The sequence below is a fragment of the Dermacentor andersoni genome, chromosome 1 (assembly GCF_023375885.2).
Source record: "Dermacentor andersoni chromosome 1, qqDerAnde1_hic_scaffold, whole genome shotgun sequence".
Classification (NCBI taxonomy): Eukaryota; Metazoa; Arthropoda; class Arachnida; order Ixodida; family Ixodidae; genus Dermacentor; species Dermacentor andersoni.
The window spans coordinates 22520768-22538072 of NC_092814.1; the positions used below are offsets into that span (position 1 = coordinate 22520768).

At 45.2% G+C, this 17305-nt stretch overlaps 1 protein-coding gene across 1 annotated transcript in view; it reads right to left on the reverse strand.

Annotated features, from left to right (window-relative positions):
* abs (ATP-dependent RNA helicase abstrakt) overlaps positions 1–17305 on the reverse strand; it is a 216328-nt gene that overhangs the window by 148308 nt on the left and 50715 nt on the right. Inside the window, exon 6 of the mRNA XM_050193326.2 lies at positions 17038–17155. Within this exon, the coding sequence (XP_050049283.1) occupies positions 17038–17155 (118 nt within the window). The remainder of the gene's footprint in view (positions 1–17037; positions 17156–17305) is intronic.

A 17305-nucleotide genomic window follows, 5' to 3' on the forward strand; every position in this document is an offset into this window, starting at 1 on the left:
TTCCAATCAGTTTTAATTCCAAATCTGCCATTAGTGCTTCATGATAGGTCAAAACGGCCCAGGCTTTACCCATATGGGCATCAAAACAGGTTGGCATAGTTTTAAGTTATACTGGCCATGGGGACAGAGATGCTCGCCTACTGAACTCGCTGCAGCATGCATCCCTAGTATCTAGTTCGTACGCAGTGCCCTCAGCCTTCCAAATCTGCCATTAGTGCTTCATGATAGGTCAAAACGGCCCAGGCTTTACCCATACGGGCATCAAAACAGGTTGGCATAGTTTTAAGTTATACTGGCCATGGGGACAGAGACGCTCGCCTACTGAACTCGCTGCAGCATGCGTCCCTAGTATCTAGTTCGTTCGCAGTGCCCTCAGCCTACTTTTATTGCGATAGCAATTACACAGACACTCTAGGCGCATTTCTGCCACCGCTTTGACATTCTGTATAAAGTGCGAAAGCAATAATGTTGTTGCTGCGGGCCGTATGTTTTATGTGCGAGTGAAAGCATGCGAGGATGAGCCGATGATGGTGCGATGATGAGCTGACTGCTTGATGCGTACTCAGATCTCCTCTCAGCCGGACCGCTGGTTTCGTAATATTGTCTGCTTGTGTCAGCTCTCACTTGCGCTTGTTTGGTTTGCTTGGTTTGGTTAGAGTGTACTAGATAGGGGGGAATGGGTTCAGCGTGGGCTCCCTGCTCAGGCTTTTTTTTATGGAAAAGTTGGTGGCTCCACTGTCGCCTTCACCTAACTGAGCGGCCCCGTGTGCCGGCCGGACACTTTTCATGTCAGAGACCCCACCGCAGCTGCATGGAGCTTTGACAAGCGTTTCACTCTGCTGCATGCTTTTTTGATTTTATGCTTGGTGGCAGAAACACTGAATTTATGCCCCACTGATCCGTAGTAAACAAAATGGAGAAAGAGTGACGGAAACAATGCAAACGACGCAACAACAAAGGTGCATCGAGCAGACGACAGCTACTCAACCCATGATCCCACCTCAACCAATGGGCACTGCCGAAACAGCCAGAGCTGCAGGATAAGGCGATGGCAGCTCTGCCGCAATTTCCTTGCTTATTGCATCACCCTCGGTGCTTGCCAAGGCGTCCGCAGGACCCACTCTTCCAATCTAGTTAGTACACTCTAGTTTGGTCTCGTTCACGTTTGTTTCGACTGTCATGGTTTGCGATTGTTTTGTAATCTGATTGTATGTGCGACGTGAATTGTGTAGCACTTTCTGGAAGCCAAGTGGCACCAGTGATTTAGCGATTACACTGGAACCTTCAACAAGTCGCGTATAAAAGCCAACGTGCTTGACCCGCAGATATGATTTTCGATGATTGCCGACTCTGCTACATGTCTCTCTCAAATTCTTTGCCTCAATATATCGCAAAACGAAAACACGTATAGAGCTGCGCTCAAATTTCACATTAGGAAATATTGTAACTGTCGGTGAATTTTTTTTCCTGTATACCTATTGCTTTGGTTTATCAATATACCAAGCTATTTGTATTTTTTTACCCAATGTATTTCGTGGCCCTGTATTGACACTGTCTGTTCACTGCTGTCATTGAATTCCATAAAACCTGATGTTTAACGCTAAATTTTAATCCTCACATTTAATTCCCACATTCCTGTCCACAGATATTAGCCAGACACTGCACATCACTTCGCTCGTTAGCAAGCAACACAATGTCGTTCACATAAACCAAACCTGGAAGCTGCTGCTCTACTATTTTGCCTGCCTGTTTGTATAAGAGATTGAACCTGATATTGATTCCTCCAACACCCTTTCCATCCTTACCATGTACATCATGAACAGCAGCGGGGACAAAGGGCACCCCTGTTTCAGTCCCTTGGTGATATCAACTTTCTCCTCACTCCTCCTCCCTTCCCATTCAACGGAAACAGTATTTTCTAGGTAACTCTCCCACAAGAGCCGTATACAGTCGTTGCCTAAGCCTTCCCCTTCCAGAATATCTCACAAAATGTTGTGGTCTACATTGTCATACACTCTGGTAATGTCTAAACACGGCACATGTAACAGTCTCCTTTCTTCTCTTGATATTTCAATACACTGAGTAAGAACTAATAAGTTATAATCCAGATTTCCACCAAATCTGAAGCCATTCTTAAGTTCTTCCAATATGCCATTATTCACTGCCCATGCTTGCAGGTTTAATTTAATCACCTGCATTGCTAACCTCTATATTACCGATGTAATGGTCAGTGGTCTACACGAGTGAATTCTGTCTTTGTTCCCCTTACCCTTATAAATTAAATTAATTCTACTTTGTTGCCACCTGTCTGGTATTCAACTATCCTGTAAGCTCTTTTTCTACTAATTTCAACAGGGCTTCCTTACTTTTTGGTCCCTAGTTCATTAATCAGCTTAACGGGAACCTCGTCTAACCCTGTGGCTGCGCGTTTAGGAATTTTCTCTTCGGCTTTCTTCCAGTTGAAGTTTCTCAGCACCAGCTCCTTTTTCATCTGGTTGTTGTTCATGCTATTTGTTTTCTCAAAAACAACCTTGTCATTGTCTTGAAATGATTCAGATGTTATTTTTTGGATGTAATTTAATGCTGCGTCCCCTTACAGTTTGTTTCCATCTTCGTTGAAGATATGTTGATGTATTGTTCCAGGCTTCCTGCCCAATAAGTTTATGTGGTTCCAAAATATTATAAAAGCAGGCTTCTTTTTCTCACGTATTTCTACAACCAACATTCACTTTCACCTTCTATCCTTTGCCTGAACCAGTATCTGAACCATATAATTTTTTAACCCGGTTTATTTCCCATTTTCTGTCTACTTCAACCTGGGGCAACTTCACTTTCTTTTGCATCCTATGCTCTCATGATGCTTTCTGCCATTCACTTTCACTTTCTATCCTTTGTTTGAACCAGTATCTGAACCATACATCTTTTCTCCAGATATATTTCCCATTTTCTGTCTACTCCAACCTATGGCAACTGCACTTTTTTTGCTTCCTATGCTCTCGTGATGCTTTCTGCCATTCATTGATCGCTTGCTGTATCTCCCTGTTCCACCAGCTTTTTGGTTTCCTTTTTCCTTTCCAACAAGCATGTTACTCCTCTTTCCTTACTTCTCATTACACTTAAATGCTCACCATATTCCTCCCACTCTTTGCTTGGCCATTTGCCAAGTTCTTTCTCAACTCTTGCGACTGTATTTGCTATTTGTTCACCGTTCAAATCTGGACTGGCCATTCTTCGCTCCTTGCTCTCTTTCCCAACTACATATCTCATTTTCAAAATGATGCGTTTATGGCCACTCTCATACTGCTATACTCTTCCTCGTCAATGACCATATCTCTCAACTTATCATAAACTCCTTCTGTCATCAGACAGTTATCAATAGTCGAGTGCCTATTTTCGACTTACTACACGATCTCGCCATCACACTTAGCCCCCATATTCACTATAACGAGGTTATGTTGCTCAGAGAGATTTAGCATTAACTTCACATTGTTGTTGGTATAACCACCTAGATCCTGTATGTGGACATTCATGTCACCTAACAGGATAATTTCAGCATCATTCCTGAAACCCTTAATATTAGCACTTAGGTATTTCTCTCACTCTTGATTCTTCTCTTTTTCATTTTTCCCCGTCCACAAATATGTTACGCTTTCAAGTTTTCTCTCCACTCACTGTGCCTGACAGCCAAACATGCTCTTGACAGTTTGAATTTACTCTTTCTCATTTGGCTCCCTGATATATGAGCATCCGACTTCCCCTCCCTTTCTTTCCAATTCAGTTCTGTTGCACCCTCCCCAAATATAATTCTCAATCACTGATGGCTCTTCCGAGTCTCTAAGGTGCATTTCTTAACTGCATAGACATCTATTTGTTCTCTATTTAACTTCTCCTCAATCTCTAACCACTTTTCCTTTATTCTGCCGCCATGCATGTTTATGTAGCCTATTGCACGGCGAGCTCTCTTCTTTCTTTTTATCCTGCTTTTTCTGTTACTGACTGTGATGCTGGTCTGAAGTTCCCCTAGGGGACCTTCATCTTCATTACTACCTACCCTGGCCTCCCGAGTGCCTGCGGGCCCCCAAAAAAGTAACCGTGCGACCAGCGAGTCGCCAGCTCACTTCTCGTCCAAGCCTGTGATTGAAGTAAAATGACACAGTGGCACCTACAAGTTTGAGCAATTTCATTTTCCCTGTACATTTTCAGTGCTGATATATAGGGCGTTTGGCAGCTGTGAATCCTGTGAGCTACTCTGTAAACTATATGTAGCGTTGTCGCTGCAATGTCACTGTTAGTATTTGCAACATTGTTTTCAACCAACTACCTTATTCTTGGCACATCCTCTATTGTGGCTATGTGCCATGTTTGAGGCTTATAATCATCATTACATGTATGCCTCCTTTGTGCCACTGACACTGTTTTTACGAGCATGAAAATGGAGAACTGCATGCATACACATTGTCATCTCGTCAAGAACAATTCCTATGCAATACACATATAATGTAATCCTCGTCCACTAGGATAGTGCTCATTTTGGCCTCTGAAATACATGCACAGACGCCACTGTTCTCAGAGCATGTGGAGCGCAATGCCTTGAACTAAATGAATTCATAAAAAAGATACCTAACAGAGCATGTGTCAAAGTAGTTTCCTCGGCTCCAGATAAGCTTGGGAAGATGTCCAAATGGTCAATACTGATTTCGTTCCAAGAGAGTGCAACATCAAACATGAAAATCAATTCGTCTCTTGTAAAGAGGGAGTCGTCTACGCCATTCCGTTGTCATGTGGCAGGCTTTATGTCGGTCACATGGGGAGATGCCTTAATGAACGTCTGAAGGAGCACAACAACAATGTGCATAACACTGTAAAAGGGCATCTTGGCATCCACTGTAGAGATTGCGACAGCAAGGCTTGCCACACCCATTTCGCTCGAACACAAGTTTTAAGTAAACATAGTAATCAACTAACGTGTGAAATCATTGAACCAGTGCACATCGCCTGGTCAAAAGACGCATGCATCAGTAGCCCCTCCTTATCGATTACGTCCAAAGAACTGGCACTTTTAGCGGGGGGGATATGATGATTACAGTTATCTCCCTTGTTCAATGTGGCATGTATGATTGACTGTGAATATATGTATGTTTTTTGGTTTCTCCTGTTGGTTGGAGTTGTTATATATTCTTCGTTCCAAGCAACAAACTTCAGTTGCAAGTCAGTGCTCGTTTGTGTCGTTTCTCCCTGCTGTCCCCGTCAAAACCACACTGTTCTGTTTCAAATATGGCTTACCAACTCGCCAAACGTCTGTTTTAACGAGTATTTTCAATGTTATTAGAATATTCAATTGAATTAAAACATGACCAATCAAATTTTAAATTTAGTCCTTTACATCCTATAATTCATTATATCCGTGTTCATTATGTCAAGGTTTGCCTTTTGTAACCGGTGCACATTCTATTTATGGATAATTTCAGGACACATTTTCCACTGGAAGGCAAAAGCAATGACAGCTGCTACAGTAACGAAGATGACAACTAATGTACTACGCATCTAGATGACTCGTAATAAAGGACACCAACAGCAAGGACGAAAAAAAAAAAAAAAAAAACTGCAGTCGCTCCGAATGTATGTGTCCTAGCAATAGAAAAGGTGGCGTGAAGTGGACGAAGACATCCTGCACCGAGCAATGCGAGATATTCCTGTGACAGGGATCTCAACCTAATATAGCAAGAGCATCATATGGAGTACTTGAGAGGCTTTATGAAATGGCATGCTCAAAGAGAGATTGAAGTGGTAAAGGGGCCCAGTGCATGCATCATGATTGACAGCATGGGACACTGTCCATTTGTGAAAGATGCAGCATAGGTGCAAACAGCCTAACTGCAACAACGCACACAACTCGGTTTTCCTGTGCTCCAAGTGCACCTTTGTCTAACCAGGTCTTCCTGAAATTTCACTCAACACTTGAGCCAGCACATCTGAATTCATGAGTTTTGTTAGAGTTTAGTTTCAACAGAAAAAATTAAGCATTCCTTAATGCATGTCAAAGCTTTATAAATATTCAGTATTAGTCAAAAAAGGACCACATAAATGGCCATGGTAATGAACTTGGAACATGGCGATCTTGAGTAAAACAGCAGCACAATAAGGTTTTCCACTTTGCGTTTTTCAATATCTAAAGACAAAGACTAGAAAAACCACAAAGTTTGAGATTTTTTGTGCAACCCACCCAGAATAAGTCAGGCAGCAAAAAAAAAAAAAAAAAAGAAATGAAAATATGAAGAGATATTGAAAACCTGAGACTGTACTGACAAAGCTCCTACATAAGTACTGACCACTATTAGTCACCACAATCTAGGCTTGTGCAAATATCAACTTTTTGGTTCAAAGCAAAGCCAAAGTGAACAATAGATAGTGTTGGATAAATTTAATGTGAATAATTGGAATAGTTGTGGGATTTTCATAAAACACTGACATAAAAATCAGATGTAGACAGATATAAAATATGGTGGTTTTTATAGGTCAAAAAAGAAACAGGTCTTTCTCTGGGGTCAGTTTATCTTCAAAGCGCTGTTATTATGTTCATGCAAAAATGCAAGTTCAAATTTATTAAACACCAGCATCGAAAATGTCTTTACAGGCTCTTACTCACTGTTGTGCTTCAAGTTTACTTAAAATCTTGTGGTGGTTGAGGCATTGGGGACATATCATGCTCACCCATTGTGTGTTGTTGTGATGCTGTGAGGTGTGACCTTCACTGAGTGACAGCGGCACTTTATACTTTGTTGTGCAAATTTAACTTTGTTTTCCATCTACATGTGAGTTTAACCTATTCCATTCTATAAGCACACAAACGAACTTGGTAGGCATGATCGTTGCTTTTGTGGTCCTCAGTATAGCCTATGCGCATGACTTATGGCCCGATCACAAATGAGTGGCAAACGTCCCGCGGTGGTTTGCCATCCACTGTCGCGCCTGCCCATAAAAAGCTTGGCTGTTAAGCCTAACGAACACTGTATGGCCAGGTGTCGACCCCCAAAGTTGCAGTTTAGTGCCGTGTTGATGCAAATTTATTCACAGCAGCCATGCAGCTCTCGGGAAGCCACACGGCCCCTGTGAATAATATGTTTGAATAATCGAGCTGGTGCACAGATCAGCAAGCAACTGTAAACGAATTCATATATGCCTTGTTTCATGCGATGCAACTTTCTCAGCAAAACCAAAGCTGTAGATTGTACATGTATTACAGTTTATCATATTTTTGCTTGTAAACATGGACAAACATTTTTTTTAGATTGAACGGTAAAATCTATGTGCATGTTACATGCCAATTTCGACTTGAGGTGTGGCTTCCTGGCATTGCAAATTTCCCCTCGAGGTGTGGTTTCATGGGAGTGTGGGCAGTGCTGCTGAGAAACCACCGTTAGGGCAACGTTCTCCACTATCAGCGTCGTTGAAGAGGTAGGGAACAGAGCCGCTGACTGAAGATACGATGTGAATGGTTCATGAATCCGCAAATAGCGACTGTTTTTACACAGATTTGAGTGTTGTATGCAGTTATTTCCGTGAGTTGTACATGTGGTTTCTTTCCTTTTCTTTTTGAGGTGTTGTAATTGGGGGTGTTGCTCATATGCGAAAAAATTTGTAGATCCGTTAATACTTGTAATAATACTTGTAATAATACTTGTAGATCCGTTAATTCGAATATTGAAATTTCAATGTTGGTGCCTATATTGCATTTTCAGGTCCTAAAATGCTTTTTTTCCCCCCAAGTTTTGTCCTAGCCTCATCCTGTTTATAATGTTCTCACCTGCTGGGAAACTTGGCTGAAGGCAGCTAATTAGCACCACAAACACTTTGCCAGTGTAAAGGCTGTTATTAACAGCTTTGCAGCAGACTAAAGCACTGCTGTGAGAAGGGCTCAAACTGCTCTATGCGGTGATATACTTGAATGTGTATTTGTGCGCCAACTTTATGTTTTTAGCAGACTAATCTAGAAACTAGAATGCTTGGGCACAACTCTGACCCTGAGTGTGGGGCTCACTTTGGACATTCAGGAAAGTTCGAAGCATCAATCTGTTATGGACAAAAATCCTGGGTTTTCGGTACTAAAAGAATTGTGAAAAGTTCTGAACGGTGAACATTATGCAATTTCAGAGGGCACTGGATCATAGAATGTTTCGAAGTACAAGTATGTGCGGCAACTTCGGTGGATTTTAAATTGTCTTTTTTTTCTCTATACAACCTAATTCTCAGAGAAAAAAAGGCACAACATGAAACCATAAAATCTTAGGATGGCACTTGTAAGTCACTGCTTTAACAACTTTTCCCATGGTATCTAGTAGCACTAAGCTTCAGACAAACCTTGTAACCTGCACAGCCTGCCTTATTCCATTTTGTTGAAAAAATAAAACGAACTTCACAAAACAGGGGTTTAGTGGGCTGTTAGAAAATCATGATTTATCCTCAGATGCACAGCGGAACTTCTTCTTGAGTGAGCCTATACATGGCCTAAAGGACAGTAATTGGTGCCAATATATGCCTGAAGCGGTTTGGACAAATTTTGTAGACGCGTAGGCTACAGCTACAGTTAATCATTCGCACCACAACTTGTGTGAAGCGTCTCATATTAAGAGAGCTACGGACAATTACAAGTTACCCTCCTCCATAGCTATGCATTTTCTCCTCAACTCGTTCGCCGAGTGATCAGGGCTAAGCTCCACCTTCACTGCCTCTGCGTCATGATGGCATGTCGTGTCGTCTACTTCCGGTTGACTAGGAGCGAGCAAGAGAAGCCTCTCCAGCCTCTCTACCATTTGCCTAGCAGTTGACCCCAAGCAAGAGTTATCAATGCAGCATGCGTTGCAAGCATTTCTGTCGCAGCATCGAGCGTGTCCGATATTCCGGTAACCACAGGTGAGATGGGCGTTTTGACGGATAGGTGGAGGCATAAACTCAAACTGATAAAGGAACTTCCGCACAGACGTACATGAGGGACCTGATCAATCTGCATGCTCCAGCCACCTGGAAGCGCAGAGCTTAACTAGCCAAACAAAAAGTTAATATTGCTCTAACCAAGTGTAAAACATATTAAACATCTACAAAAACAATGTGTTCATGATTAACGATTATGCTCCTGCGGAAAATTTACACCAGCAGCAAAGTAGAATGCACTTCCTTATTGCTGCTGCGTTTGGTTGAGCTCTGTGCCACCAGGTGGCCACACCGTGCAGACCGTTCTAAAGTCCCTGAATTAGACTGTTCCCGTTTGCACCTCTGCTCATCCCGTAAAATGGCACAGTGGTGAAACGGCCAGGACCAGTCAGCTTATGCTTGCATTTACCCGAATACCAGACATACGAAACACTATTGTGTATTGTGGTAGTAATACTACAGCGTAAAGTGACGGCCACAAACGCGCAAATCCAGGCGCCGATCGGATAGCGACATTCCGATGCACTGCAGCCACTCCGCTCGTCTGCTGCCTTGCAGAGGGATGCGATGTCGAAGCTTGACGTATTGTTACATGAACGAAGTGTTTAGAACTGGAGACAATTTACAAGGTATATTTACAAAGGATAACTGCAGCGCTGGCCAGTTCAGCTGACAGCTCGAGAGCCAGAAAGCGTTCGTCATCTTTGTAAGGGGCACCCGCATACATCGTTCACAAGAAACACGCAATATGCATGTATCATTATCCCCGGTGGCAGAAGCACCGTCCCGGTGCGTCTAAACATCGGTGATGACAGGAGAGTAATATGGTTTGAGGCATGCGACATACACAACATCAGTGGAATACAGGGCAGATGAGGCACTGGTAATGAGTGGGGCAATTTCGTATGTAACTGGAGTCATAGCACGCAGCACTCAATATGCGCTTGTGTACCGAGACAGGAGTTTTTTTCACAGGCCAATGTGACAAGTTGGTGACCACAGGAGTACTAGAGATCCATACGAAAAGTGGACGTCTCTGTGTTGGCGATTGCATAAATTCCATTGCTTCTCCTGGGAGGTCAGGAGGCGAGCCCGGGCAATTTCGCGTGCTTGGACTGCCCTGGTGATGGCATCACGTGCATACTCGCTGGTCTCTGCTGCGGCGGATGGAAGGGATGCGTCCAGTGGCAACATGGGTTCCGCTGAACAACAGAAAAAGTGGGGAATAACCGGCAGTGTCATGACGCGAAGAATTATATGCAAAAGTGACATAGGGTAGGGCAAGGTCCCAATCAGTATGGTCGGACGAGACATACTTTGCGAGCATGTCTGTTAGGGCGCGATTCAGGTGCTCCGTGAGACCATATTCTGTGGATGGTAAGACGTAGTCAGCTTGTGCTTGGTTGAGCGCTGGACTGCAGGATGTCGGCGATTACTTTAGAAAGAAATGTCCGACCACAGACAGTGAGTAGTTGGTGTGGAGCATTATGCTGCAGAATCACGTTGCATAGAAGAAAATCGGCGACATCTGTGGCACAGCTTGATGGAAGCATTCTGGTGATGGCATAGCACGTGGCGTAATCTGTCGCCACAGCGACCCACTTGTTGCCAGACGTGGATAGAGAGAAAGGGCCAAGTAAGTCCAAGCCAACACGAAAGAACGGCTCCAAAGGAATGTCGAGTGGTTGAAGGCACCCGGCAGGGAGCGTCGATGGTGTTTTTCGGCACTGGCATTTTTCACACGCCGCAATGTATTTTCTGACGAAGCGGGCATGCCCTGGCCAAAAGAAACGTCGGCGAATCCAGTCTTAGGTGCGGGAGATGCCAAGGTGATCTGCCATTGGTAAATCGTGAAGTTCTTGGAGAACAGCTGACCAGAGGTGCTTAGGAATGACGAGGAGTGGGGCAGGACTGTCGGGGTGTACATTGTGGCTGTATAATAGACCATCCTGGAGAAGAAACAGGTGGTAGGACGAATAAGAAAGCGCGAAGTTCAAGCCATCAATGATGGCGCGCAAGGTGGCATCATGGCATTGCTTGTCGGCAACATGTAGCAGCTGAGAAACGAAGAAAACGCAAGCGTCGGCATCTGGGTCAGGGTCGGCGGGTAGTTCGTCTATAAACAGCGTGATAAACAGTCTCCGTCTTGATGTAATTGGCCCGACTTGTACGCTACTGCATAGGAATATTCTTGCAACCACAGAGCCCAGCGACCAAGCCGGCCGGTAGGATCCTTGAGTGAGGAAAGCTAGTAGAGCGTGGTGGTCCGTGATTACAGAGAAGTGCGTGCCATACAAGTATGGGCAGAATTTGGAAACCGCACAGACGAGAGCCAGGCATTCACGATCTGTAATCAAATAGTTGCACTCCGCTGCTGTGAGGAGGCGGCTAGCGTACGCGATAACACGAACTTGACCCTGTTGGCGCTGGGATAAGACGGCTTCGATACCGTGACCACGGGAATAGGTACGCACGTCTGTAGGAGAGGACAGGTCACAGTGGGCCAGTATAGGTGGCGTGGTGAGAATGTTGGTAAGCTGGGCAAATGCGGCAGTTTGAGCGGGGCCCCACGTAAACGGCACGTCTTTCTTCAGAAGATCAGTAAGCGGACTCGCAATCGCTGCGAAGTCTTGAACGAAGCGTCGGAAGTAGGTGCAGAGTCCTACAAAACTTCGTACGTCTTTGACAGATTGAGGTACAGGAAAACACATGACAGCCCGAATTTTCTCTGGGTCTGGTTGAATACCGGAAGCGTCGACGAGGTGGCCCAGCACTGTAATCTGCTAACGACCAAAGTGACACTTCGATGAATTTAGTTGGAGCCCACCTCGTGGACGACTTGAAGAACAGCTGATAAGTGCTCAAGGTCTGTCTCAAATCTAGGCGAAAATATGAGAATGTCGTCTAGGTAGCAGAGGCATTTTGACCATTTGAACCCTTGAAGCAAAGAATCCATCATATGTTCAAACGCGATCTGTATTCCCCTCCCAGATACGGCAACCGTACTGAGTGGAGAACTCCGGACGACAAGCCCATTTGCTTCCATTGCCTCCGCATTGGCCACGTCGCTCGCCACTGCCACACCTCCGGGACGTTGCCGTATTCGAGCTCCTTTTTCCCGTGTCCTCGCCCACATGCCGACCTGCACCATTACTCACCTCGCCGTATGCCTCCTACCTCTGACGTATCCGTCGATGACAGTCGTCCTGCTCGCTCGCCGTCACCTCAGCGCCTTTTGTCCCCGTCGCCCCAGCCACGCCGCTATTCGTCGCCGACCAATTATGCACCCTCCTGGACGGAAAACTAGACCATGCAGCTCCTGGGGGTAGTGCTGCATTATCTTCGTCTTGTCGAAATCCTCCACTGACGCTCCCACCGAACCAGAACTTACTTGATGTTCACGTCAATGGTGTCCCTTTGACGGCGTTAATAGATACTGGCACCCAGATGTCCATGATGAGTTGTAATCTCTGTCGTCGACTGAGGAAGGTTATCACGCCTGCTACTACACAAGCCGTACACGTGACCGATGGCAGCACTGTTGTCGTCACTGGAATGTGTACTTCCCGTATAAGTATTGCCGACCGCCACGTTCCTGTTCTTTTTACAGTGCTGACCAATTGTCCCCATGACCTGATCCTCGGACTCGACTTTCTTACGGCGCATTCTGCTTTGATCGACTGTTCTGCCAGTACCCTTTGCCTCAAACTTCCTCTACTCGAGCATATTCTGGCCGAACTGCCGAACAACTTTAGTTCGACCGCCTTCGTCCGCCTGCCACCTAAAGCCTTGACTTTCGTCGATGTGCTATCATCTTTTCCGGTGCCCGATGGTGATTACGTCGCCACACCTGTCCTGATGTCCTTTTGATGCGCAATATCACTGCGCCCCACTCCGTCGTCATCAACGCCGATAACTGGACATGCCTCCGCGTTGTCAATTTGAGCCTGACAATGGAAGTTCTACCCCAAGGCATATCGGTTGCAACGCTGCGTGCTATAGGAGCTGACCACGTCGCAACGTTTTTGGTAGACGTCTGCTCAGATTCTTCACCATGTCCTCAGGATGCTATTTACCCTGACGCAACATTTGGTCCCCATGATTGCTGCAGACCTATTGTCTGAACAAGCAGCAGCTGTGTGTTGCCTTTTGGTTTCCTACCACATCTTCGACCTCAACAATCACCAATTGGGCCAGACTTCAACTGTTAAGCATCACATAAATACTGGTGATGCCAGTCCTATTCATCGCCGGCCATGTGTCACTTCGGTCATCGGCAGAGTACAGTGCTGGGCCACCACGTTGACGCTTCCGGTATTCAACCAGACCCGGAGAAAATTCGTGCTGTCCAACTTTTCCTGTACCTTAGTCTGTCAAAAATGTCCGAAGTTTGCAGGACTCTGCTCCTACTTCCGACGCTTCGTTAAAGACTTTGCAGCGACTGCCCGACCACATACCAATCTTCTGAAGAAGGACGTGCCACTTATGTGGGGCCCCGCTCAAACTGCCACATTTGCCCACATCACCAGCATTCTCACCCCGCCACCTATACTGGCCCACTTTGGCCTGTCCTCTCCTACAGAGGTGCATACCGATGCCAGTGGTCACGGTATCGGAGCCGTTTTAGCCCAGCGCCAACAGGGTCAAGATCGTGTCATCACCTAGGCTAGCCGCCTCCCCACTGCAGTGGAGCGCAACAATTGGATTACAGATCGCGAATGCCTGGTTCTCGTGAACGCACTTCTCTGTAATCACGGACCACCGCACGCTCTGCTGGCTTTCCTCACTCAAGGATCCTACCAGCCGGCTTGGTCACTGGGCTCTGCGGCTGCAAGAATATTCCTATGCAGTAGTGTACACGTCAGGCCGATTACATCAAGACGCAGACTGTTTATCACGCTGTTTATAGACGAACTACCCGCCGACTCTGACCCAGATGCCCACGCTTGCGTTTTCTCCGTTTCTCAGCTGCTACACGTTGCCGATGAGCAACACCGTGATGCCACCTTGCACGCCATCATTGATGGCTTGGAATCTTCGCCTTCTGATTCGTCCCTTCACCTGTTTGTTCTCCTGGATGGTGTATTATACCACCACAATGTATGCCCCGATGGTCCTGCCCTACTCCTCGTCATTCCTAAGCACCTCCAGTCAGCTGTTCTCCAAGAACTTCAGGATTTACCAACGGCAAGACACCTTGGCATCTCCCGCACCTACGACCGGATTCGCAAACGCTTCTTTTGGCCAGGCCTTGGGCCGCTCTGTCTGGAAATATGTTGCGGCGTGTGAAAAATGCCGGTGCTGAAAAACACCACCGACACTCCCTGCCAGGTGCCTTCAACCCATTCCTTCGGAGCCGTTCTTTCATGTTGGCTTGGACTTACTTGGCTTTTTCCCTCTATCCACGTCTGGTAACAATTGGGTCGCTGTGGTGACAGATTACGTCACACACTACGCCATCACCAGAGCGCTTCCAACAAGCTGCATCACAGATGCCGCCGATTTTCTTCTATGCAACATGATTATGCAGCATGGTGCTCCACACCAACTGCGCATTGACTGTGGTTGAACATTTCTTTCTAAAGTCACCGCCAACATCCTGCAGTCCTGCTCAACCAAGCAGAAGCTGACTACATATTACCATGCACAGACAAATGGTCTCACGGAGCGTCTGAATCGCACCTTAACGGACATACTTGCAATGTACGTCTCGTCCGACCATACTGATTGTGACTTTGCCCTACCCTATGTCACTTTTGCATATAATTCTTCGTGTCACGACGCTGCCGGTTATCCGCGTTCTTTCTGTTGTTGCCAGTCGCTACGTTTTCCGCCCACAATGCAACAAGGCCGAACCATGTTGCTTGCGAAAAGAAAGATCGAGATTAACACTGACCATGGAGCTCTCGTCAACATGGAGCACGTTGTAACACAAGCAGAAGACCCTTGCTTTGTGCCATAAGTGCTTAAGTGTAGTGAGAAATTGTCCTTATGCATTCTCTTTCTGTCACTTTATATTTATAAAAACAAATTAACTAACATTCCAGCTATTATGAACAACATTTGTTTACCATAAAGTTGGCAAAAATATCGATGACGTGCCCTGGGCAGCTAATCAGCTTGCACTACTAGTGTCATTAGGGCAATTTATGTCAAATGGTTAGTGGCGGCTGAAAATTCAGCTGAGTACTGTGCTGCGATCGGCAGCGATGTACCTCTTTAAAACCTTATAATAAATGACACACTTTACACGGAGCACTTTGATGTGTCAATTAATGATCAGAAGGACCTACTCTAATGACTCAGTATGTTTGTACAAAATCGTCAAAATCGTTTCAGTATTCCTTTAAATGGCAGCTGTAGTGCCTAAACATCTAGTCTCTAGTAACGACATATGAGGGTTACCCAAAAGTAATGCAAGCTTTCTTTTTTGAGTTTGCATATTTCTTCAAACACTTCAAAACATTATTCATCTTAAAGTACACTCCCTCGGATGCAGCAGACTTGTCCCACCACTTTATTACTGTTCAGAACTGTGTAGAAACTCATGCAAACCGATTATCCTTGGTGCTTCCATTGTTTTCTTCTTTATCTCCTCCACACATTGAAAACACATTCCTTTAAGCTTTTTGTTTCAGTCTAGGATATAAGAAGTCGCAAGGGGCATAATATGGGAAGTAGGGAAGGTGAAGTAAGCATTGTTTTCTGATTTCTGTAGGGAACTGCAGCACACTCAGTGCTGTGAGGGCAGCAGCGCTGTCGTGATACAGAAGCCACTTGCCTGAGTTCTACAGATTGGGGCGTTTTATATACAAACCGCATCATGGAACCACTTGTGCATTGCAATGTAAAAATGATGCTGGTTGATTGTAAACGTTGCAGTACAAATTTCAAATGAACAAGCTCTTTTATATCAAAACATTTCCCTAGAGTGAGCAGAGCTCGATACCCACATATTATTCTTTGATGTCTGGCATCACAAAACCGACACAGACAGCGAAAGAGGCTCAAAGAAAGCTACGTAGTGAGTAGAAAGAGTTTTACACAGGGGTGCTACATGACCCAATGGTAGGGACAACAGTGAAGTACACCTGTCTAGCAACACGGGTACACCTGTCTAGCAACAATACCGGCTACCCTTCTGCCTCAGTAAAAAGATTCTCTTGTGTCCGCTCTTGGAGTTATCATGCCAGTCACTACTTTGAGTGGTGGGCACCTGAATGCTGCCCAGTGTGGAAATGCTTTTATTGCATAACAAATCCACTTTGACAGTAGTTCCCTGAATTTCACACAGACTAAACAAAGGCTTCCAAACTACTGAACCCATCTAATGAACCCAGCCTATGAAACAATGAAAGTAAAAGTGCCCTTTCATACTTCTTTATCCAAAGCATACTTATCTATCTGTTTCTCTAAACCCTGCCCTCCTGCTTGCCCTTTGGATTGCGGTATGTTCTAAATAAATTGATATTCTGCCTATCACAAAATTCATTGAAAGGGGCCCGCAACAATGCTGAACAAAGGTACAAAACGTGTCTGGCATCAGTGACCCTCAAAGGGTCAAAGGCCATCACTTCATCAACCTCACTGACAAACTTCAGTAAATTTGCTAATCCTGATGTGCCTCCTGATTTTTTTACATTGCCGTGCTCAAAAGCCAAGCTCTTACAAACTTTGTGATGGTCAAGTTGGTAGACTTGGAACATCAAGAGGCAAGTGAGGTTGCTGTGGCAGCACTTTTGTGCTTGAGCTGCTGCACGACCTTTGTGCTTGAGATGTGTATATTAATAATAAATTTCAAGCCTTTGCCTGTTTCAAATATATGCACTCTGTTTAAGTGGTGTGCAACTAAATACAACTGAAAAGAGTGAAATCTGTGGGGTTGTGACATGGTGTTGCCATGTTACCACATGTACCGGCATGTGTTGCTCATCCCACGACTACTAAAGAAATGTGTTTTGCACCCACTCACATGGAAGCTGCGTAATCCTGTAACTTTTTGTAGAAATTGTATTGCATTATTTGATGCTAGACCCCCCCCCCCCCCCCCCTCCTCCTTTAGGGGCCCACCCTTCAGTCCACAAACATTAAGGCCATATGGTTCTTCACCTTGAATGTTGTGATTGGTGCAGGAATCCCCTCGCCTTCAACCAGGATTCGATACTTCTGGCGCACTTTCTCCTGCTGCTCAAGAGTCACATTGGCCAGGTAGGCTGGGGGACGCCACCTGGATACAAAGCAAGAAAAAACAGACGAATAAAAAACAGTTCAGTTGCTATTCAAAAATGCTCACTGTAAAAGGATGACATGTACACTAACTACTTCATGTGTTGTGATTACCATCCCATAAGTTGTATTTTGCAGTGAAACACTTTGA